The following is a 22,603-nucleotide window of genomic DNA, read 5'->3' on the forward strand; positions in this document are numbered from 1 at the left end:
AGTAAAACCCAACAAACCTTTGTTCTTGTCCTGGTGTCCCCTGCAGGACAGGGAGGCATCAGGCACCCAGACACCAAGTTCTCAAAATTGTGTTCTTTAGTAAAACAAAACCTTGGTTTTAGAAATAAACCAGGGATGTGCAACTACACACATTGCAGGAAATGTATCTTATTTCTCTCTTCTGCCAAAAATACGCCAATATCCATTTCCTCAGAATTTGGGTTTCTCCTGTACCTTGTTATCAGTTCTCTGTTCTTCAGAGGAAAAAAATCTGTACAAATACAAATCTGTCACAAACTGTAAGTCACTGAGGTGTTCAAACAATGTCACTACACACACACTGATCAACAGATCCAGGGAAATCTGAAGATGAAAGACTGGAAATCCATTAAAGCAAACAATTTACTTACTTCACAATTAACTGTGTCAACACCTGATAAATCCTCTTTTCCCAGTATGCATAATAGGAAGTTAATTTTGGAGATTTGCCAGTGTTTGTATTGGCAACTTGTCCTTCCACTTCTATTAGCAATAGTGGGATTTCAGAATACTTTCTAACGATGTGTGCCACATCTTTTGCTCTTTCACACTTAATATAGTCAAAAAATTCGTTTGCTTCTGCAACAGATACAAAAAAAAGCATTATTAACTGCAAAAGATGTAACAGATTTATACACTGGAATAATCAGCTGGGCTTTATTTGTGAACATGAAATTGATCTCTATACTGATAAAAATATCTTCACTTATTAATGATTAATTTATTAATAATTCAGCCCTCTGATTTTATATGGATTCAATTATTTAATACCAACCATTAGATGTGAGAGCAACCTTTTTACAACTTAGAAAGTGTTGAAAGAAATTTGATCCATCACTCACTCACTCAAGTGACAGATCTGGGAACTTACCAGGAAGTTCATCACCATTTTTTGAAAGCGGAAGCTTGAAGAGATTTGCTGATTCTATGAACAGAAGTTTGCTGCTTATGTCTTCAGAAATATTATGAATCTGATGGACAAGTGACTCAAGCTTCTCAATGGCTTGTGTACATTGGAAAATAAATTCACCAATACCTTGAAACAAATCACAACCATTTGATTTTTTCCTCTTCTAACAAATATTTTACCAATGCATCAAAATTGCTATAATCAGATGTGGTTTATCTCTCAGAATGAACCCAAGGTTCTGCAGAAAGATAGATTAGATGTTTTCTCACCTAATCCTTAATCTAACTCCCTTACAGCTCTTATCTAAGGGTTTCTAACCATCTCCAGTGTTTTAAATATAATAAAAACACAGGAAATACCCTCCTGGATCAGAGTTTTTCTCATCTGCTACTCTGCCTCGACTGTGGCAATAGGATGTATCACTTAGGGATACATTGCTGTCATATGACATAAAAAGTAGGTTGCAGAATTGAGGAGATTTTTTGACTGAAAATCAGTGTCTAAGGCCAGTTTAAAATAGTATCTCCATTACCTAAGGAGTTCCATGTGAGTCTTTTATGTCCTGATTTCAATATTCTCCGGAGTTCTTGGATATAGTTATCAAGAAGTTTGGTTTCTGCTTCATTCAGTGTTTCCATTAATTTGTGATAGCAACAGAGCATGTTTTTCAATCTACTTGTATACCTAAAGAGAAGAAACACAACAACATCATAATATGATGATTTTCTTGAAATACAGCTCTGACCTCCATCAAAGAGCAGAGCACTTCCATCATTCCATTCAGACTTCAAAATAAAGCAAAATTTGCAGGACTAACCAGTGAATATGTAATGATTATAAATGTAATTCATTTCCCACTGAAAACAAAAGAAGAGTTTCATATGGCTCCAACAACAGCTGAACAAACCTCTCCTGCCCCAGCTCAGAAAGTTTTTGAGGCAGCCTCAGCCACATAAGTGAACTCAACAGGTGAACTTTAATATCCAGTTAAGGATCTTATCAGCACATCTGTGTGTAAATGCCTGTGATAATTTGGATACAACTGACTTATTCAAGGCTGTACAGGAAGAAAGCAACAGTAAATTTAAATGAAATCTGAATGCAATTGATTGCAAAACAAATTATTTTGACAAGATGTTAATTTGTATAACAGTCCTACAGAGTAAAGGATGCAGCCAGTGCCAGAGAAAAGCTTATCAGTGCAACATGGCCATTAGTAATTGTACCCTTACAAAAAAAGTCACTAAGAGCCCTCATCTTTCCAAGATTTGATGACTCAGGGCCCATTCTGGTTTGGAGTGAAACCACTTGAAATGCTGCCATAAGTCTGTATGTGAGCAGATATTCTGTTACAGCCTTACCTAACATATTTGTCTTCCTGCAATGCCACGTATCTCGCTATTTCTGGGACTGGAAGCCCCAGTTGTTCCATGTAGTTTGTTTCAATGATAATCTCTTGGAGTATGGGAGAAAAATTCACTCCAAAGCAGAGACTTTTCTTGGTGGTGACAGACTCCTCTGTTACAGAGCTCTGCAACACAAGAAAGAGCAGCAGAAAGGAGATGAGCACCAATCTGTTACAAGGTAAAGGTGAGTTCTTGGAGACATCGCATCAGGCAGCAGGTATAAGTCAGAATGACTGACATCCAGAGCTTGTGAAAATGCCTTTAAAATTCTACAGCAGCCTCAGTACTCCTGTTTCAGGAATTACACACAACTACCTCTTCAGTGAAAGCCAATTACAAGAAACAAACCAAATCACCTCTGTGTACATATTGCTGCAACCAGTTACAACAGAAATCCCAGGGGAAATTCAGTCAGACAAGTTTAGTAAGAACTGGATTCTGTATGATCCCTGCTGGGAACCTGCCTCTACATAACTTCAGTCCCAAGTTATGTTGCAATGTCCTAAAGATGCTGTACCAAAACCTAAATATATATATATATATATTTTTATATTTTTATATATATATTTATATTTATATATATATATTTTTATATATATATAAACACATATATGAACTATAGCACAGAAGAACACGCAGAGAATCAACATTCATTCAGTTGCCAGGTGATTCAGGAACTATGTCTTCAAAAGGGCCACAAACAATTCTGAGCTCAGAACTTTTGAAATTTTCCTTTCAAAATCTGTGTTTAAAATACTGGTTTTAGAAAATTCTCGCTGACCATCAGGTAGGTTTCAGTTCTTTTCCACAGGGAAGACTGGTACACCCTTTCCCAGATCTCACCTGCTCAGAAGTCTCTGGATGAACATTTGTTGCAGCCCCCACAGTGATGACAGTCAGCAGATTATCTTTCAGTAACTGTGGGACAATGTGTTCTGTCCTCTCTCTCCACTCCCTGTATTTTTGATCTTCATATTCTTTCATCTTCTTGGCAACTTGAAGATATATTTGTTTTACCTACAAAGGAAAACTCTCTGTAAATCATTTTAAAGACCAACTAACCTGTCTTAATATGGTGTCTTGATATGGTTTCTGTTTTTTATTAGACAAGAGGACAAGTAATGCCTTGTAATTAATGCAGGCACTGAAAAATTTGGGCTCTTGAATTCTGACATTGAGTCCATCACTGTCTCCCTGGGAAACAGTGGGAAGGTCCCAACCAGATTTTCACAACTAACATGGCTTGGTGTGTGCAAAGACTTGGAAATTCCCCACACATAAGAGCACTTTAACATCTCTAGAAGAAGTGTATCAGGAAAGTATTTCTTCCTTCATCAAACATCAAAGGAACCAACATACTTTCTGTCCACGTTCACTAGCAAGCAACTCCTCTACTTCTTGGAATCGGATAATGGTGTGTTTGATCCGATAGAAAAGGGAGCGGGACCAGAATATTGCTCCAGCCACTGGAGGGTGATTCTTGTACAGAGGTGGATCCTTGAGGTTCTGAAGAAAGATTTGCTTAACATTTTCAACCTAGAAGAGAATAAAACATTGCATAGACCCATTTCTCCACTGCTTGTTCAATGGTCAATATCTGGAACACAGCTAATCAGTCTGAAGCTAATTCCAGCAGCAGGATAAAAACAATTCTTTTGTCTTCCTTTCTCTACCTTGAGGAAATACTATTATGGCAGCATTTTCTGTAAAATCACAATTTATCATTAAAGTCAATGTTCTTTGAAATATCAAGAGAAACACTGACATGAAAAGCTTTCCAACACACATGTCAGAAACTATTTTTGCCCTCAGGGTTGATCTCTGACACCTTTTGGTCACACCATGAACTTGTTGTCCAGCACAAGAAAGCTGTAGGGTAGGAAAGGTGAATTTTCTCTGGAAGGTCTCCCGTTGAACTGCCATTCACAAGGTGAAGGAATAGCCACAAGCTTTGATGCATTCAGAGCACATGCAAATGCTTCCAGTTCCCAGACGGTGCCTCACATGTACAGATGTGCACAACCCTTTCAGCAAATTAACCAGACTATTTCTCCAACCAGCTCCAAAAAAGGGAGAGCAATTATTATGTTTATTTTGTAATTTCAGACAGTAAATGACACTACAGAGGTATTTAGACATATACAGAGATTGATGATTTTCAGTTGCTAAAGAGCTTCATGTACTACATAAGAAATCCCTAAATTAAATACCTCTTTGCAGTAGTGGTCCAAAACATCACTGAACTTCAGCATCAAGTGCTCATTAACATTTTCACGAGTCTGGATGTGTTTGAACTTTACCAGCATGTCAAATGCAGCTTCTGCTGATCGAAGGGTCTTAAAAGATTCATCAATAAATTTGTTGATCTTTTCTTCAGTAATCTAAACAAAGGAAGAAAGCCAAGAAATCCTGTCACTTAGAGATTCATCTTGCAAAACCAAGAAAGGGAGGCAAAGCGAAAACATTTTTTGATAATAGTAGTCAAGCATAATTTTACTATTTTATGGGAATCACAGTATATGGTACTTACTGAAACTTCTTCTCTAAATTCTCTCATAACAGATTTCCATCTACGCGCATTTCTAATGCTCAGAGGGTCAAATTTCAGCTCTTTCATAGGACTAGTCAGCCCATTTACTCCTCTCAGCAGTGCCTCAATACGCTTTGGATTCTCTGTCACAGTTGTCAGCTCAGGAATAAATATATTGTAAAGCTCTTCAGTGACCTGTTAATTCAGAAGAACATACTAGAAACCTTTCTTTTATTATGTTTTTCTGCCATCTAACACATTTTTCTGGTAATTTTTCCTTTAAAAAATATAAACCAGTCAGCAAATGATCAATTTGTGCTGTGATTTACATTTCCTGTATTTTAATACAAGACACTAAAAAGAAAACCAACACTTCAGTTGTTACAACAGATAATACTCAGTTCTTACTCCTTTTTACTCCACAGTTTTTACATACATAGTTTATTGATGGACCACATTGCTAATTACCCTGACTTAAATTAGCCTAAACACAGCATCTCTCCATTCATATGTGATTCTGCAATCAATTCACAGATTCACAGGTGGCCAAATTTGATATTATAGTATATGCAAATGGTATTTTATCATCTCATTAAGATAGCAACCCACAAAAACTGCAAATCTGTGAAACAGTTGCTGCAAGTCTTTAAGCTCATAACACATACCCAGTAACATCCTTCCTCAACCAGCACCTGGAGAAGTCATTCCATCCCCAGCATTAAATGCCATTTTGTTGGAATCAAAGGCACCTCTCAGGTCTTAAACACAAACCCACTCACACAACTAAAGGCTGTTAACAAGTCAACACCTACAGTACAAAAGAATCTCCTGTACAGAATAAGATCACACGATTCCTTTGTTTATTGTCTGTATCACTACCTGAAAAATATCATACAGATCTTGACAGACTGCAGCCATATAATCTGTTTTTTCAAAGAAACGTTTCACGTCAAATTTCCAGTATCGTTCACTCCCCGACTCTTCAACTTGGGCACAAGTAGTAAAGTAACATTTCTTCCATTGTTCAAGAATGCTTTTGCCTTCTGTTATTTTCTTTTTTGCAGCAGCTCTATCTTCTCTATTAATCAAATCAACACAGTTAAAATACTATAGATAGAAATACTATAGATAAAAAATTCTATCTCAGCTGGATTAATATACCCCAGTTTAGCAGCTTCTAATTATATAATATCTAGGAAAAATTCATAACATCATTTTCAGTGTGATTTTGAAAGGAGATACTATTTCAGGACTGATTTTTATTATATTTATGCTACTTTTTTTACCACTGTATTTATATTTGTCTCATTGTTTTATGTCCTTTTGAGACAAAAGAGGACAAACAACTATGTCTTCAGGGCTGGTTTAGTAATTTATGAAAATTACAAAATAAATTGACTTTTAATTGATCTTATAATACAACTTCAGATGGCTGAAAAATGCTGGCCCCTATTTGATGAAAGTGTTATCGATTGCACTTGATATAAAACAAGCAAAGCTTTTAATAAGTGCAGCCTAGTTAAACAGGAATGCAGTACTTACTCAAACAGTGTGTGTAGATCCAAAAATCTGCACACTGCTGTGGAAATTTCCCATGCAATTCGTTCCATGAGGGGAACCATCCGCTCATCCTTGTTGTAATGTCGGGACATAACCCACACCATCTTCAGGGCATTGAGCAGGGAGGGAATTGTGTTCAGGACAACATCAGCCCCAGTGCCATATGCTAAATTCTGTGAAATGCATATTGAGAATAAGATGTCATGAAAACACATAAATTCGTATTCAGTTAACCAGTATTTATTCTATAGATGCCTGAAGTTAAGTCTGTGACATTATTAAATAAATAACCCTGGTGCCTCAATAACACCCATGGTTAAGGATGTGCAAATCTGCACCTTTTGCTCCAAATGCTTTTTATGTCCTGTCTTATTAATAGTCTCTTTATTGTAAAAGCTGTCCCCAGACGGATTTTGGCTCAACTCTTTATTTGGATGTTCAGATGGTTTTCAGTAAAACTTAAACACTGAGACATCAGCTGCAATTTTTGGTAGAAATTACTTCAAAAATGGGGTACAGAAATCTTTGTTTTCCCCAATTCAGCTACACTATCAAATCCTCCCAAGGCTGGATTTACAAACAAAGTGTTCACAGCTCTGGGCTTCCAAATATTAAAACAACTGTAACTCAAACAAAATAAGCAAATCTTCTTTTTAATTAAATGTATTTTATTAATCTAGAGTACACCTTTATTGCTGAAAAAAAGTAAAAATATAAACAAGAGGTGATTACACCAACAGAGAAACCAAACTCAGGTAACTACAGCTCAAACTCCACCGACTTTTCTCAAGTTCACGTACCTGCAAATGGCGCTCGAGGGCTGAAAGAAACTTAACGTTATCCAGAGCTTCCATGTGATATTTTCTGAGGTCACTCAAGACTATCTGTAAATCTCCAGCACACTCAGATTCAGCTTCTTGTAATATTTCCAAGACTTTTTGCACCTCTGGAAGCTTTGTCTGCTCAGCAAGATCACTTAAAGCTGCGTTTTTTTCACGCCAGAGGTCAATCTCTGCAAGTGCACCATCACCCTACAAGCAATGTGGAAACAAATAAAAAGATCCAAATTACTATGAGGCAAGAGTGAAAACTTATAACCAGGACTATATTTGTTCTTTGTTTTTTATATGTTTTATGCTGAGACAAATCTGATATGACTCAACCACGCAAAAACCCAGACAGAAGAAGATCCTTGAAATCAAGACTTTTACACACACTGAAGGGAACTGCTCATGGGGAATATATCCCTAAGCTGGAGTGTCCAAAAGCTTATGCACAGGTAACTTTACAGACATAAAATCCCACAGTATTTTTAATTGTATTAGTCATATATGTGTTTGCTGAATCAGAATCTTAAAATTGGAACTTTTTTGTTTGAGATTACTTTTTTCAATCAAAAATATAGCTGTCTATTTAAAAAAAAAAATCACTGCAGCTTTTAGTATTTCATGGCTCTTTAGAAGAGTAGTTAACAGAAGTCCCTTAGTTATCCTGTGTGGGTAGGATCTGCACTGAGTTACTTTATATTCTATTTATATTCTACTTCCCAGAGCCACACAGTTCCTCACTACTTTTTTTCTACTTTTCATCAATTAGTAAATGGTTTTCCAACAAGCAAACATGAAGAGGAATTAAAAATTAACACAAACCATTCAAAGAGATTCTTATGGGGGAAGGAAGCAAAGTCTCCAGCAGTAAAATCATCCTGGAGTTATAGGCAACATTACCTGTGGAACCTTTTTCAGTTGTTCCTTCAGAACTGTGGATATTAATTTCTGCCAGGTCATTGCACAACTTTCCAGAGATTGAACCACTGATGGATCTGAGGCAAGAACAGGCACTTCTCCATCCAGATTTACAGTTGGCATCTCCAGTTCAATATCTCCTATTGAAAGAAAATGCACACAGAAGGAGCTGTCTCGTTCCAACAGCATTGGTAACGTGGCACCACTGGAATGGCCTTTGCCTTCTCTCTTCTTGGCTACCTGAGGACAGGTAACCAACCACCTGCTCTGCCTGCTTGAGGACAGAGCAAAACAGATTCATTTTTTTAGCAGTTAACACAATGCAAACAAATATATATTCCTGGAAAATGGAATGGCAGCAGTCCCTGTCAGAGAAGGGATGCTAAACCTCTTTACTGCTATGAGATCTAATCCCCACAGTGCTGCAGAGGCAGAACACTCACCTTTTCTTTGTTGTATAGTTTCATTCCTCACTGAAGTATCAGAGTTTTCCACAGGCTGTTCTTTCTTTTCTGCAAGGTCAGACTCAGGTAAATTCATTTCTTCAGAATCTGTGTTTTCACTATCTGAATGAAAGGTAGTTTCCTTAGTCTGCTGCTGACCATGGGAGAGAGCTGGTGAAAACACCTAGAATTCAAAAGGTGCCACAGAAAAAAAGAAGTCAGTTTACTAGAAATTCACTTAAGCATTGGACATTGTTCTAAAATTTAATTTCAGTGTGTCTCCTTCCATTTCAGCCCTTTGGCATCATTCTCTCTGCCTCAAATTCTGCAGGGGAATAGCTCCAGAAGGTCTTTATGGAAATCCCTGAAGATACAGACACAGCCACAAAGTTGTCTGGTGTCACACTCTTAAATGATTCTCACACAGGGGAAGGCAATGAAATAATGCCCATCTCCACATCTTTACAAACAATTTAGGAAACAAAATATCAGACAAGGATTAACAAAAACTTCTTTTTGGCATATGAAGGTCACTTATATAATAGTATTTCTTATGCATAGTCCATATGCTCAGCAGAATACTAAGGGGACAAATCACTCCTAGAAACACTCAAGACTCCATATAAAAGAGCTGTAACACATTTACCTGGGAGATGGCATCCTTTAGCATCAGGGCAGTGTCATCAGTCAGTATACCAGACTTTATCACTTGAGGAAGAATCTCATTAGCTTCAGTCAGGTCCTTAGGTTCAGCAACTTTTTCTAGTACACAAATAATTAGCATAAATCTAATTATTTTATAAAGAAAGCATAAAGCCCTTTCCATAATAAGTTAAAACTCCAGTAAAACACTACTAGGTTTGATACAAGTCACATTCAAAACAAATGCTGGGTTTAATAGTGCAGATGCTTCTTCAGAAAGGGCAGAAAAATACTTCAGTGTCATCACCTGGGTTCAAGCCTTGACAATCCAGCCAGAGAGTTAGAAAATGGTTTTCTGTTCAAAAAAACAGTGGCCTTGATTTGAACCCTTATTTTATAGATAGACCGGGAAAATCTTGCACCGAACTGCCATAAAATGACCAAGCATTCCTGATTTCTGTTCTATTCTTTCTGTACTCCTACCCAGTATATTAGGCTGGATATGCACTATCCTGAATCCCAGCCACATTTTCTCAGTGAGAATTGTTGTTTCACGCAAAACCCAAAACACCGAGCCGGCAGCTCTTCAGGGCACACACCTTTGGTGTCTCTCAGAAAATACACAGTAAAATCTGACACAAATCCTTCAGGAATTTCATCAAGAGCCACGTAGAAACATACTTTGTCAACTTTCTGTTCCTGTAGCTGAAACAAAAAATAAAAAGGACGTATGACTATTCCTGTTTGCTACCACGCCCCTTAACAGCAAGAAAATATTTGCCTGAGATAGAACTATTAGTTTAACTCAATTATCTTCATAGTGCTATCCAAATAAACTAATAAAATATATGAAATGCTAAAAAATCACTCAGCTAGCAATAAAAAGCATCAGCTTTGGGAACACTTGATTTCCAAGTCAGAGGCTATGGCAGACACAACAGGCCACTGGTTATGAATGGAAATTCCTGTTCTTGCAAAATGTTCTGCTCTGAGTCCTTGCTCTGCACTGAACCTCTTTGATTTGCCTACCAGTTTTACTGCAATATTTCCATCAGAAAGCCAGCACCCAGGAAAGGACAGAGCAAAACACAAGGCATGTACCTGTGGGGTGTGTTCTGTACTGTCATCACCTGACACACTTTTGTTGTCTGCAGATTGCAGAGGGGATGTCTTGCTTCCCTGAGTCACCCCTAAGAAGGAACAACACCAGAGAACTCAATTAAAGAACATTATCCTTGTGTATAAGATGGATCTGTCCAATTTTCCTCTCAAACTAAATGACTGAGCATTTTCTTCCATCGTCAGCATCACCTTTCAGCAACCAGCCATCCAACCTTGGTGTTAATTGTCCATTTCTCCATAGGACAGCATTACTTGTGGAGAACTGAATTCAAATAAGCAAGGAACTGTACTGTGTTCTGCAGGAAATTGGTCTTTATTTAGAATATCCTTACCAGCATTTTCCAACACAATTGATCCTTTATGGCAAAGTGAGTGGATTAACACATTCCAAGATGAAACTACTTTGTAAATGGAAATGCAAATAATTAAGGGGTTTGTCATGCACCCTTTATAACACACTTTCTATCCATTTTCCTTTATTATTTTTTCCTTCTGTGTGTGTGTGTGAAAGGCTTCTCTACAATACTGAGGTTAAAGTATTGGACTGATGTTCAGTCTTTACAGGATCACCACTTTTATCCTCAAAACACTACATCAGAAACAAGAGAAGAGCTTGCAACTCTTAAGACAAGGTAAATTGTTTCATTCCTACTAAAGGGAACATATTAATTGTATTTTAATAAAATCAATCTCTAAGAAGTTGAAATTATAAACCCAGTAAAAGATGTCACAGACAAAGAAGATCTATGTTTGTGGATTGATTCTGTTCATCCCAGACAGTTTCTTTCTTTCCTTCTACCTGGAAAAGATGAAAGAGCCAAACTTAGGAGAGCTTTCTTTTCAAAGGAGCATCCTGAGGCAGAAGCTCTTGGGAAAACACTAATCAGCCACACTGCCCAGGACGCTCTCCACAAAATCAGATCTGCTTTCCCGGGACAAGAACCTGCTGATGTTACAGATTCTGCTGGATCTGCTTAAGAGAACCACATCAGCAGATCACATTCAGCCCCTGTGGCCTGCCAGGACCACGCTTTGGCCATCAGAACACCGACTGCCCTCCAGTGCCACACAGGAGGCTGTTCCAGGCACCTGCTCAGGACAGGGGTTACCTGAGCCATCCTCCTGCAGCTCACCTGCAACCCCCTTCGTGTCTCCTGTATCTGCACAAACACAACATGGGAGGAAAGCACGATATAACCCCTCTGCAGCAGGGATGGTGCAAATCCCAACAGGGCAAACCCAGAGGGGGCAAAGTCTGGAAGTGGGTGGGACTGAAGGGGTCCAGGAGCACACAGCCCAAGGGACGGAGAGGCAGGGAAAGGGGTAAGGACAGGGGTTACGGGGCTACGACAAATGTGGCCCTGACGGAGGGAGAAAGAAGGATTTGGGGCCCGAGGCCAGGCGGTGCCCAGGGAGGGCTCGGCGGGGCCCTCACCCTCCGCCTCCTCACCGTCCCGGCCGCGCCGCTCGGCCCGCAGCAGCAGCAGCAGCGCCGGGCCCGCCCCGCTCGCATCCTCGCCGAAGAAGCGCAGCACGGCCCGCGCCTCCTCGCCGCGGCTCAGCAGCTCCTCGAAAGGCGCCGGGTCGCTCAGACCCAACAGGGCGAGCGCTCGGTCCCGCAGCCACCGCAGCCGCACGTCGCCCAGGCTCATGGCGGCGACCGCTCCGACGCCTCACGGTGCCCACGGCAACGGGGCGGGGAGGAGCGACGGCCGCTGCCCGCCCAGGGCCCGCCTCGGGGGGCTGCGCGCCCGCCTCGGGAAGTGCCTCGAGGGGCTGCGGTACCGCCTGCCCTCGTCCCGTGCCGTCCCTCACGGCAGGTCCTTCCCCTCAGGGGCGCTCCTTCCCCTCAGCGCCCGCCGTCTCTCACGGGCGCTCCTTCCCCTCGGCACCGGCCGCTCGTTCCCCTCAGCACCGCCTGGGACAGGGAAAAGGCTACGGACAAACACGGGCCCCGCTCGGCACAGCGCAAACGAGGCTTTATTGGGAACTCGTATGAAACAAGTGCAAAATTTAACTTGTGCTGCTCGCATGGCACAAGGTGGTAAAAGATGACCGCAGTATCCCCATTTTCACACTGATACAAAAATAGTATAAAACGACCTCTTTCCACGTTATTCGGTATAAGTTAAGGTTTCACAACATCAGGTAGTGCTGCCTGTGTGTCCTCACAGCCAAACAGAATCAAGGATTGAGACCAATTCGTTATTCCCTGTGCAAAAGTTATTCCTTGCTACAGGGAAAAGGAGTAATGCTTCTAATCCTGCCTTCCTCCATAACATTAAATACAAATATCAGTGTGGCTTCCAAAAGCTTAAAGTAGTAATTCCGGGCAGAACTCAGAATGAACAATTAACATTTCCAGTGCAATTTTAAATATGGCCAAAAAAGAGCACGTTGCATTGCTGTGTATAAATTTACACTTCATAATAATACTGGAATACATACTGAAAACATACCTTGCTTCTGTTTCACTGTTGAATTTGTATTGTTGAATTGTTCCCAAAGTGCACAAGATGCAGCTTGGTTAAGTATGTGATTAGTAACAAATCCTTAATATGATGAACATTCTTTCAGATAACTTAAAAGTAACCATTCAAGAAAATAAACAGCCTCAAAAAAAAAAAAAAAGCAGCCTACTCAGGTTTTAGGACAAGCAGTAACAACTTTTCTTTTTTTAAAGAATAAAATTAATTTACAACATTAGTTTATCAAGAAAAATGTACATTTTATATCCATATACTTTACAAGATGCTCCAGATCTGTGATGTCTATCTATGGGAGGTATATTTTACAGTATTATTTGGCTGCATTATAAGGCAATCAGTGAAAACCACTTTCTTCCACAAGAAACCATTCATTGGCAAGATCCAATCACGTGGTTATTTGCAGACAATTCCAAACATTTCTGCTGACAGCAGCCAAACTATCATACATCATCTTTATTAAAATGTAAAGAAATGTGCTTAAAAGAGAAAGGCGTAAACTTGTATCCTGCACCGGAGTAGAATTTGTTCTGAAATTCCACCCTGAAACGAGACAAAAAAACAGAATCTGTGCATGAATCCAAAGGAATCAGCTGTCAAGGGACAGAGCTGTGCAACACAAGAGACTGAACAAAACCAACCCTAATCCTCTCACTTGTTTTCTGTGCAGCTATTTCATCTTCCCATTGCAGTTCCAGGCTAATTCCATGTTTCTCAGGAGACCAAAAGCCACTGGATTGTGCTGTAATGGCTCATTTCTTACTTCTGGCTTCCTAGTTTGGTTTTGAGTTGGTTGCAGTTAATTGCTTTGCAAACGTACAATATCATGAGGACAATGCTGTCATGCAACAGCTCTGCCTCATGTTTATACATTATATTTCTTAAACTGCAAATTTCATCAGGTTTCAAACTAAACGTGCTCTGAATCCACTCCAACGTGCAGAGCTTGTGATATTAAGACTAAGAAAGGATTAAAATACTTAAGAGTTGGCAGCCCCACTCACTAATATAAATGTTCTGTTGAATCAAATAAATTAAATAAACTGAAACCATACAGTGTGATAACCAGGCTGAAAGGAAAAATACTTATCCATGTTACTAATATTCTACATTATGAAAAGCTGCATTACTATAAATTAAATGTACTCATAGTTTGCACCAAAATCAACTCTGAATGTGGCTGAGGTTAATATGCACCATAAGCCAATGTATTTGAATTTACTGAAAATATTCCAGAGGAACAATCACATCCAACTAACAAGCCATTTATTTAATACGATTAAATAAATCTATTTAATATGATTAAATCTATTTAATATGATTAAATAAATCTATTACAGTAGCATGAGTTGCATTTTACATTTTTTTAATAAAGTACCTAATATTTTGACATAAAAATTCCTCTTAAACAAGCCAGTATATGCTAAAGGAAAAAATGAACTCACCAGTGAAGTCGTATGGCATGGAGAAAAGCAGAAAGCCCCTCCATGATCAACAGGATAAAAACTGTCAGCACAGCAAAGAAGGCCAGGACAGGCACCAGCAGCAAGACACCATACGAGGTGTCCACACGGAGCCCCACCCTCATCACCATCTGCCACAGAACTTCAGATAACTCTGGTAAAAACCAAAAAGTTTTCATAATTAATGTTGATACTGAGTACAGTCACCCAGTGAGCCACTCTGACCTATTCCAGTTTAGCCAATATTACAGGAGCCGCTGAACACGGGAACTCCAAGAACTCCCCCGCCCCAGTTAGTTGCCCCCAAACCCTTCAAATGTTCAAAGGTTTCAAAAATCAATGTCAAAACCACATCTAGTGAGAGCAAAATTTTACATAAAGTCACAATTTTAGTCTGGGGGCTTCCATAGATCATGATTAGTTTAAATAGGGAATTTTTTTTTTAAATTAAGAAAAAGATAATTTTATGTTAGTATCACTTGAACAGACCAGCCTCCCTCTAACCAGCATTAAAAATAAAGACAAATGTGGGGAAAAAAACCCCAAAATATCAAAAAAATCCCCACTTACGTGCATGAGCAAGACTTAATGCCCAGAGTCTCAGGTATGAGGCTGTGTTAGAAATACATCCCAGACAGTATTCAATGGTGTGAATCACCTGATTCATAAAAACATCTGCAAAATTCAGCTAGAAGATAAAAACACATTTGTATCAATTTAAACAACACAGCATAGCATGAGAGAACAAAAAGCAATTTTTCTTTTCCTTTCAACTCACAAGAAATCAGTGGAATCTGCCAAGACCTTTAAGAATCTGCCCAAACTAAACAGCAGCAGTAGGTGGGGACTAGGAATGCTGCCCATGCCTCCCAACCCCCACCAGCAATAATCCTCATCACAAGATGTAATTTGCAGACATAAAAAGACTTTTGTCCAGATGAAAGCCCAAGATTAACTAACAGGAAGCTGAGCAGTCATCACCTTCCCTTAAGTTTAAGAATCCATAAAACCATAGATAAACCAAGATTTTTACCCCACTATTCAATTTCAGAAAACCCATATCTTAAAAGCAGAGCCTTATTTGCCAATAAAGCCCTTTTCCTGTTCTATGCTACAGATGGACTGTGGTTTACTGCAGCAGTCTGAAAAGACCAAGAAATAATGCTAAAATAGCAATAAATAAATATAAGCAAATTGGATTCAGGATTCAATGTCTCTGTAAAGGCTCAGCTAATTTTCTTCCAAACTTCCAGGCACGCAGAGTACAGATTATCTTATTGATTTCCTACTTCTAATTTGCTTTTAAGGACATACAAACTAGACATTAAGTAAAAGCATCACCTCCTCTGCATCCCCTTCTCTGGGCCCACTGTCTGCATGGCTGCTGCCTTCCTCCACATCAGGACATGACAGGAGAGAAAGTTCCTCTTCACTTTCTTTTCTGATTGGTCTGTAGCCACTCTACAAAATGGAAATGGATTGTGTCTTCAAGCAGGCTGCCATGACATTTTCAAAATTTATTTAAAGGCAAAAAGATTTAGAGGAACAAAGCACTACTATGTGTTTCAGTCAAAAATTTTCCAAGTTGAGCAGAAACTGAAGTGATAGGACAAGGAGTAATGGATTCAAACTCAAAAAAGGGGAAATTTAAGTTTAGGTATACAGAAGAAATTCTTCCCTGTGAGGGTGGTGAGGCCCTGGCACAGGTTGCCCAGAGAAGCTGTGACTGCCCCATCCCTGGAAGTGTCCAAGGCCAGGTTAGACGGGGCTTGGAGCAACCTGGGCTAGTGGAAGGTGTCCCTGCCCATGGCAAGGTCTTTAAGGTCCCTTCCAACCCAACCCATTCTCTGAAATATCCAGTGAGGACATGACTCTGTGCAATAATACAACACCACCTGAACTCTTCTGCACTGAGCAAACATGCAGGAGTCTTCCAGTACTTACCCTGCACATTCTGATGCCTCGGCCTCCGCTGTGCAACCAATATAAATACAGTGGTTTCCCAAGAAGCATAACAGGAACACAAAGAAAAGCAACACTAAGTAAAAACCTCTGCAGAGGAGCCTGTTTGAGGAGGGAAAAAATTAGATTAGATCACAAAATCCTAAGTAGGAAAAGCCATCTTGTTTTCCTTTAAAGTGTTATCTGCACAGGGAACACAGGATGTCAGAAGTGTGTAAGAACACCACTCACCTGGCCAGGGTAGAGGCCCTTTGTTTCACCACCACCACCAGGAAACAGGAACATGTTAATAAATTGAATCAGAATACTGGGAGCAGACGTGGAGTCCTCTGCAGAGTAAGCCAACCATTTAAAGAAGATCATAAACACAAGGTAGCCAAAGATGCACATCATGAATAACAGCTCAGGAATAAAAACCAAGTAAATATTATATGTCTTCTTGAAATGCCTAAAAGATAAAAAGGGGGGGGGGATTAAAAGTAAGTGTTAAAAACAAATATCAACATGGCCCAAATATAATTTCAATAAAACAAAGCAGCACCCCGCACTTTTGAACAGCGGGACTGACATTACAATCCAGAACTGATTTCTTCTTCTTCAGCAAAATTGTAATCAGATATTTCAGTGGAAATTAGGCCCACAAGAGGCATGTATCTTTATTTACCAACAAATGAAATAAAGTGTTGTATTAACTGATGTCTTCAGATTTTTTGCCATAACATGCCATTACTGTCTTTTTTTAAGAACAGTTTTCACAATTACTATTATTCTATTTTCAAAAACAAATTCCACTTTCTCTTACCAGATTAAGCATTATAATTGAAGATTTGACAAAAAATGTTAATATCAACTTTGAAGTACTTACAAGTGGTTAAACAGCCCCAATACAACTCCAAAAGTCATGTGAGTCACTCCAAAAATCACCGACATTTTCATTTTGAAAGAATTTAAAAAAGTGAGGCGGTTGCTTGCCAAGTTCCATATCTGAACAAGAAAACACAAAACCAGCATTAAAGAACAGCCCAGCAGAAGGAATAAACCACTATTCTTTCTTTACTGGAGACCAGAATTTTACCTCAAATGGGGATCACAACAGAAATTTGAGTGTTGTGAAAATAGTTAAAGTTTTGATTTGTTAAAAGAAAAGATTTTCTTGAATGGAGAATGCAGACAGAAATGTATTTTTTCATAGTAAGATTTATCTTCCTAATACACATACAAAATCTAATGTCCAAATGACTGATCATCACAAGTGAATAATTAAAAAGAATAAAACTAACCGGATCGATTCCAAAGGGATAAGCTCCATTGTACACACCAGAAACATTTGGATCCAGTGCTAAAAATTTATTAGATTTCAGATCCTCAAGGCTGCAGAGAAAGAAAAACACACTCAGATCTGACACTGTTTAATCATAGTGACAATATGCATTTTCAGTTCTGCAGGACACTGCTCCTGCTTTCCTTTACCTGACCCACTGTCCCACTTTCAAAGAATCGAAGGATTTCTAAGCACAAAAGTCCTGGTCAATATGAACAATAGCAAAAAAACCAACAAGAAACTCTCAGTCTGGGCTCAGTTTGCACTGCCTGCCTTTGAAAGGAAAATTTATGGATTTTATTCCTCATTCCCCCAGAACTGAAAGTTTCATTTTAAAAATTCACAATTTGCTTTTAGTAAGTTTTTTAAAACTGACTAACAAGGAATAATTGCTACCTTTTGCAAGGGGAATTTCCACTCTAACTTCACATAGTTTCTAGTTAACACAGCACACACAACCTGCTCTCATTTTAACCAAAGTCAGAGGTCTTGACTCGACTACGTTAAACCACTTCCTGTTTCTGAGGCAACACGAGATGCAAGTTGTGAACTCCTAAATACCTCAAGCCCTTAAAAACTCAAATCAGTGAGGTCACCCCACTGAGAAAAAGGAGGTTTGACAATGCACATAGCCTTTTTTTACTATCAAGAAAAGCTGTGCAGAGACTAATGAGTGCCAGGTAATTAATTTACTTCATTAACTGTTACTTTCTTTACAGTAAATGCTGCTCAACTATTCGTTCCAGAAGCATAACCTAGGACAAATTCCTTCAGAACTAGCCCTGTGTTTTCTATTCCTCTCAAAATCTGATGTCTAGAGAGAGAGACACCCCTGGAAAATGTATTAAGACAAACCATAAGAAGAGAGTTAAAAGAGGGTTAAACTGCTGCAGGAAGTACATCTCTGGTTTAATGGTGTAGCAAACATGCTACTCACCGCCAAACCTTCTGCTCAAACATTGCTGAAACATTCCATCCAGACCCAAATATATTTATTGACTTGGAAAAACAGTCATTGTAAATCAATCCAGTGTATATAGAAAACAGACCCATCAACAAAATCACGTATCGGCCTTCAAATAACATTTTCATTATCTGTAAGGATTGGAAAAAAAAAATAGAGAAAATCATCTGCTCTGTGAGCAATGGTTATCTAGACATTTGTAGGGAAAACATATTTTTTGACACATAAGGATTTGTAAAAACTAAACATTTTTTCTGAACAGTCACTAAGGAATACGAGCTCTCACGACACACACTGAGACTTTTCTCATTGGCATCATTACACAAATAGTCTTTTACAGCCATTTCCTTCCTGAGACTAGTTTACAAGAAGTTATACATTTGCAGCCATTCTTAATTAAATATCATTCTAATAAGGGATGCAGGTGTTCCTGCATCCCAACCCCATATGATTAAAAAATGAGCTAAAATAAAGTTTAGCAAATTTCAAACTGCAGCTCTTTTTAGAAACAATAAAAGATGGAATCTGAAAAATCATTTTCTCCTCACGTTGCCACCGTGACCACATTCTGTAAATACTCACACCACTGAGTAGCCCTGGCAGAAACAAAGACAAGCCCAAAAGTATCAACTAATTTTTGTCAGTCTTTCATTACAACTTGACTGTTTCTGCTCTTTCAAAAAAAGTGACTAGTTTAAGATATCAAAGTAATCTCAAGGGACTTTAAACACAGAAAATCCTTAAACAAAGGAAAAAAAAACCAGTCTAATACATGTGCCATAAATAATACTTTTCAGAAACATAATGATTATTCAAGTGAATATAGTGACTATTTGAGTGATCTGGTTGGATGAGAAGGAAATAACCTGTAATTCCTTTTACCTCATCTTGTGATCTTTTTAACCTGGGGTGGTTTTCATACAGTATTGTCAGGAGTGCAAACAGGAACATGAGCAGCCCGTGCCCAAAGTCTCCAAACATAACAGCAAAGAAGAAGGGGAAGGTGATGATGGTGTAGAGAGCTGAAAGGAAACAGCACATTTCAGGCACAGCACAGCTGATGATGTTCTGTCTGAACTGTGCCTAACCAATTCCATCACTTTAATCTCTCAAAGTTTTTAGCTTTAAGTTTGAAAGACATTTCACCCCCAACTAAGAGACCTTTTCCCCACACTATAAATTTAGATCAGTTTAAAGCTTGTTTATTGTGTATCCTTTAGCAACGACAATTCTGAGGGCCCAGGAAATAAAACACAACCAAGCAGTTCTTCCTCTGTGGGTATTTCAGGTCTGTATTATAATGTACATTCTCCTGTACAGCATGACACAGTCAGAAGAGCTACAAGTATATTAAACTGAGCTATTCAACAAGCTGAATTTTTCAAGTGATGAGCTCCACGCTTCAGTAGGATCAATAACCATTACCAACGTTTTCTTTTTTTCCCATTAATATCTTATCTTACCCAAAGTAAAACATATAAAGAGATATTCTACAGCTATTATCAGCATCTTTAATGCTAAAGTAACTCAGCAAAATTAAATCCCATCTTCCTGCTTGGAGCATCATTTGTATTTTTGATGGGCTACTAACAAGCAGCGTGGTTTTCACCATTTTGCTTTTACTGGTGTCCAGTTCAGCAAGGTATTAAGGCAAGCAGCAATGACAGCACAACCCTCATCTCAGCTTTCAGAAGGACCAACCTGGATTAACTTCCCCATAGCTCCCAACTCCATAAGCATCAACGATGTTCTGGAACCCTGAGGTGAATTTATTGGTACGTATCAAAGTTGGAGGAGGTTGTGTTGTCCTGATGGTTTCCATGCATGAGGGAATTGTAGCTCCACTCTTCCTCTAATTATAGACAGAAGATAAATTTATACAAGATCTCAGTTAATCTGATCAAACTGAAAACCTTTGCTCTATCAGCAGTTTCACTGATCCTGAATTACCACTAAATTGAGCCTAAAGTTTAATGTTAGTGCCTTCTCTAGAAACACTGATTATGTACAGTGTCTAATCCTTTCTTCATATGAAAGATCAGATTAGACTCATCAGTCAATACTAAAAACCAAAGATTTGTTATTAGAAATTCTCTCATATGAAACAAAAACCAACACAAGGGAACTGCACCTTCCATGAGACTCCAAATAGCACTGTGAGCCCAGCTGGACTCGGGTCCAACACAGAAGTTATTCAACAAAAAAACCCCACCACACACAACACTAAATAAAGGCTCTGCTTACAAAAAAATTGTTTTATATAAGTTGACAGAGACACAGATCTGCCTGTGCCTATTTTCAGCCTATTTTTATAATTATTTCCTTATCTGTAGAGTTAGTTCAAGACCAAAGTTTACACATCAGTGAGCACTCAGCTGACTTACTGAGCCTTCCTCCAACGCCTGGCGCAAACTCTGGAGATCGGCCACTGGACACCAAACCTCAGCAATTAAACACTTCTTTGTGACATCAAAACTGCACAGGTTGAGTACATGGTAAATGGCTTTCATCTTCTTCACCTGGATAACCCAGGTATAGATGGATTCCGACGCTTTACACAACACCTGGTGTAAGTATTCCTCGGTTTTATTCAGCACCTTTGTCCAAGAAAAAAACATAAAGAGTTCACCAAAAATGTGACAGTGGTTGTGTTGACCACACACTGTGCTGACCAGTGTGTTGACCACAACAAGAGCACCTTGAAGAGTCCAATGCTGGGCCATGTTTTTAGGAGGGCAAACAAACCTCTGCTGAAAACAGAAGGCAATGCCAAGTGCCCTGAGGTTTAACAGACACATGCAACATGAGACCAGGGCCATGACATCCTGTCACACTGAGCTCCAAAGCTGTATGTATTTTAGAAATGTGTATTAATGCTCAGATTTATCAAATGATTTCCTATGGTGCTACAACTGCAGCAAAGGCAAATCTGTTCTTTACTCACAGTAGTAAGATCCTGAATTCGAACGTTTAGTCCTTCGACAACTGCCCGGCGCTCCTCGGTGTTGTTTGGGTAGGGATACACATGGCAGTGATAGCTACAAAACACACAGGTTTGTGTTAAGTAACAAACTAAACCAAAAACAAATCACCCACCCCCATGCCACAGTCAAATCTGCAACACACCATTTAATAACCACGGAACAGATTCAACTGAGAGAGTTGGTATTTTGCCTGTACTTAGTAAAGTGTGCAGGTAAAATGACTCACATTTATTTGTACATTGCATAATTATAGAGCTGGATGCAATGAGGGAACAAATTTAACTTCAAAAGCCTTGTCTAAATATCAACACTTAACGAGAAAGGGGTGCAGGGGAAAAAAACAAATAGAAAATAACCCAGGTAGAAAGAAATTCTACATTAGTTTTACTTCTTACCAGTCACAAATCTTCTTTACTTTCTGGCCAAGTTGTTCACCCCAATAGGACACTAAGAAAGCAACCCACCTTGTGGTTTCACCCTAATAAAACCAGAAAAAGGTAAGTTAATGAAGTTTGTTTTAACCAGCAACTCCATTGTCACATAATTAGAGCAAAATAACAAAGCTGAATAATTAGGAAAATCTGTGTTAGTAGCACTGATCTTCTGTCATTTTCAGTGAAGATGAAATAATAAAATTCAAGAGTGTCAGTATCTGTCTGTTTTTTAGGGGGCATTTTTTGTATGTCGGAGAAAAACAAAAAGTTTTCAGGGAAAGTAAAAGAGAGATTTTATTTTACCATCTCAGAATTCTGAGTAACAAAGGAGTCTAAAAAAAGGTAACAAACTAGAATCAAAGCAAAAAAAAAAAAAAAAGTGACAGCTTTGCCAGTTCTTCCTGGTTTTTAGGGGGCATTTTTTGTATGTCGGAGAAAAACAAAAAGTTTTCAGGGAAAGTAAAAGAGAGATTTTATTTTACCATCTCAGAATTCTGAGTAACAAAGGAGTCTAAAAAAAGGTAACAAACTAGAATCAAAGCAAAAAAAAAAAAAAAAAAAGGGAAAAATTAGGCTGCCAGACTTGATTTAT

At 38.8% G+C, this 22,603-nt stretch overlaps 2 protein-coding genes across 2 annotated transcripts in view; both read right to left on the minus strand.

Annotated features, from left to right (window-relative positions):
* DNAH10 (dynein axonemal heavy chain 10) overlaps positions 1-12,049 on the minus strand; it is a 52,169-nt gene extending 40,120 nt beyond the window's left edge. The window contains exons 1-17 of the mRNA XM_017815387.1: positions 11,848-12,049; positions 10,377-10,465; positions 9,875-9,980; positions 9,280-9,395; positions 8,634-8,817; positions 8,173-8,330; positions 7,246-7,476; positions 6,428-6,618; positions 5,765-5,963; positions 4,886-5,080; positions 4,566-4,736; positions 3,715-3,891; positions 3,199-3,372; positions 2,311-2,480; positions 1,482-1,633; positions 911-1,075; positions 411-618 (exon numbers count right to left, since the gene is read on the minus strand). Coding sequence (XP_017670876.1) covers positions 411-618; positions 911-1,075; positions 1,482-1,633; positions 2,311-2,480; positions 3,199-3,372; positions 3,715-3,891; positions 4,566-4,736; positions 4,886-5,080; positions 5,765-5,963; positions 6,428-6,618; positions 7,246-7,476; positions 8,173-8,330; positions 8,634-8,817; positions 9,280-9,395; positions 9,875-9,980; positions 10,377-10,465; positions 11,848-12,049 — 2,888 coding nt within the window. The remainder of the gene's footprint in view (positions 1-410; positions 619-910; positions 1,076-1,481; positions 1,634-2,310; positions 2,481-3,198; positions 3,373-3,714; positions 3,892-4,565; positions 4,737-4,885; positions 5,081-5,764; positions 5,964-6,427; positions 6,619-7,245; positions 7,477-8,172; positions 8,331-8,633; positions 8,818-9,279; positions 9,396-9,874; positions 9,981-10,376; positions 10,466-11,847) is intronic.
* Positions 12,050-13,077: 1,028 nt separating this feature from the next.
* Positions 13,078-22,603, minus strand: part of ATP6V0A2 (ATPase H+ transporting V0 subunit a2) — a 15,267-nt gene continuing 5,741 nt past the window's right edge. Inside the window, exons 7-20 of the mRNA XM_017815451.1 lie at positions 21,973-22,055; positions 21,538-21,631; positions 20,978-21,190; positions 20,295-20,445; positions 19,476-19,615; positions 18,567-18,724; positions 17,589-17,679; positions 17,174-17,292; positions 16,540-16,756; positions 16,291-16,410; positions 15,688-15,807; positions 14,917-15,034; positions 14,329-14,500; positions 13,078-13,426 (exon numbers count right to left, since the gene is read on the minus strand). Of these exons, the coding sequence (XP_017670940.1) occupies positions 13,327-13,426; positions 14,329-14,500; positions 14,917-15,034; positions 15,688-15,807; positions 16,291-16,410; positions 16,540-16,756; positions 17,174-17,292; positions 17,589-17,679; positions 18,567-18,724; positions 19,476-19,615; positions 20,295-20,445; positions 20,978-21,190; positions 21,538-21,631; positions 21,973-22,055 (1,896 nt within the window). The 3' untranslated portion in view covers positions 13,078-13,326. The remainder of the gene's footprint in view (positions 13,427-14,328; positions 14,501-14,916; positions 15,035-15,687; positions 15,808-16,290; positions 16,411-16,539; positions 16,757-17,173; positions 17,293-17,588; positions 17,680-18,566; positions 18,725-19,475; positions 19,616-20,294; positions 20,446-20,977; positions 21,191-21,537; positions 21,632-21,972; positions 22,056-22,603) is intronic.

This window comes from Lepidothrix coronata, unplaced genomic scaffold, assembly GCF_001604755.1.
Source record: "Lepidothrix coronata isolate B3197 unplaced genomic scaffold, Lepidothrix_coronata-1.0 Scaffold51, whole genome shotgun sequence".
Classification (NCBI taxonomy): Eukaryota; Metazoa; Chordata; class Aves; order Passeriformes; family Pipridae; genus Lepidothrix; species Lepidothrix coronata.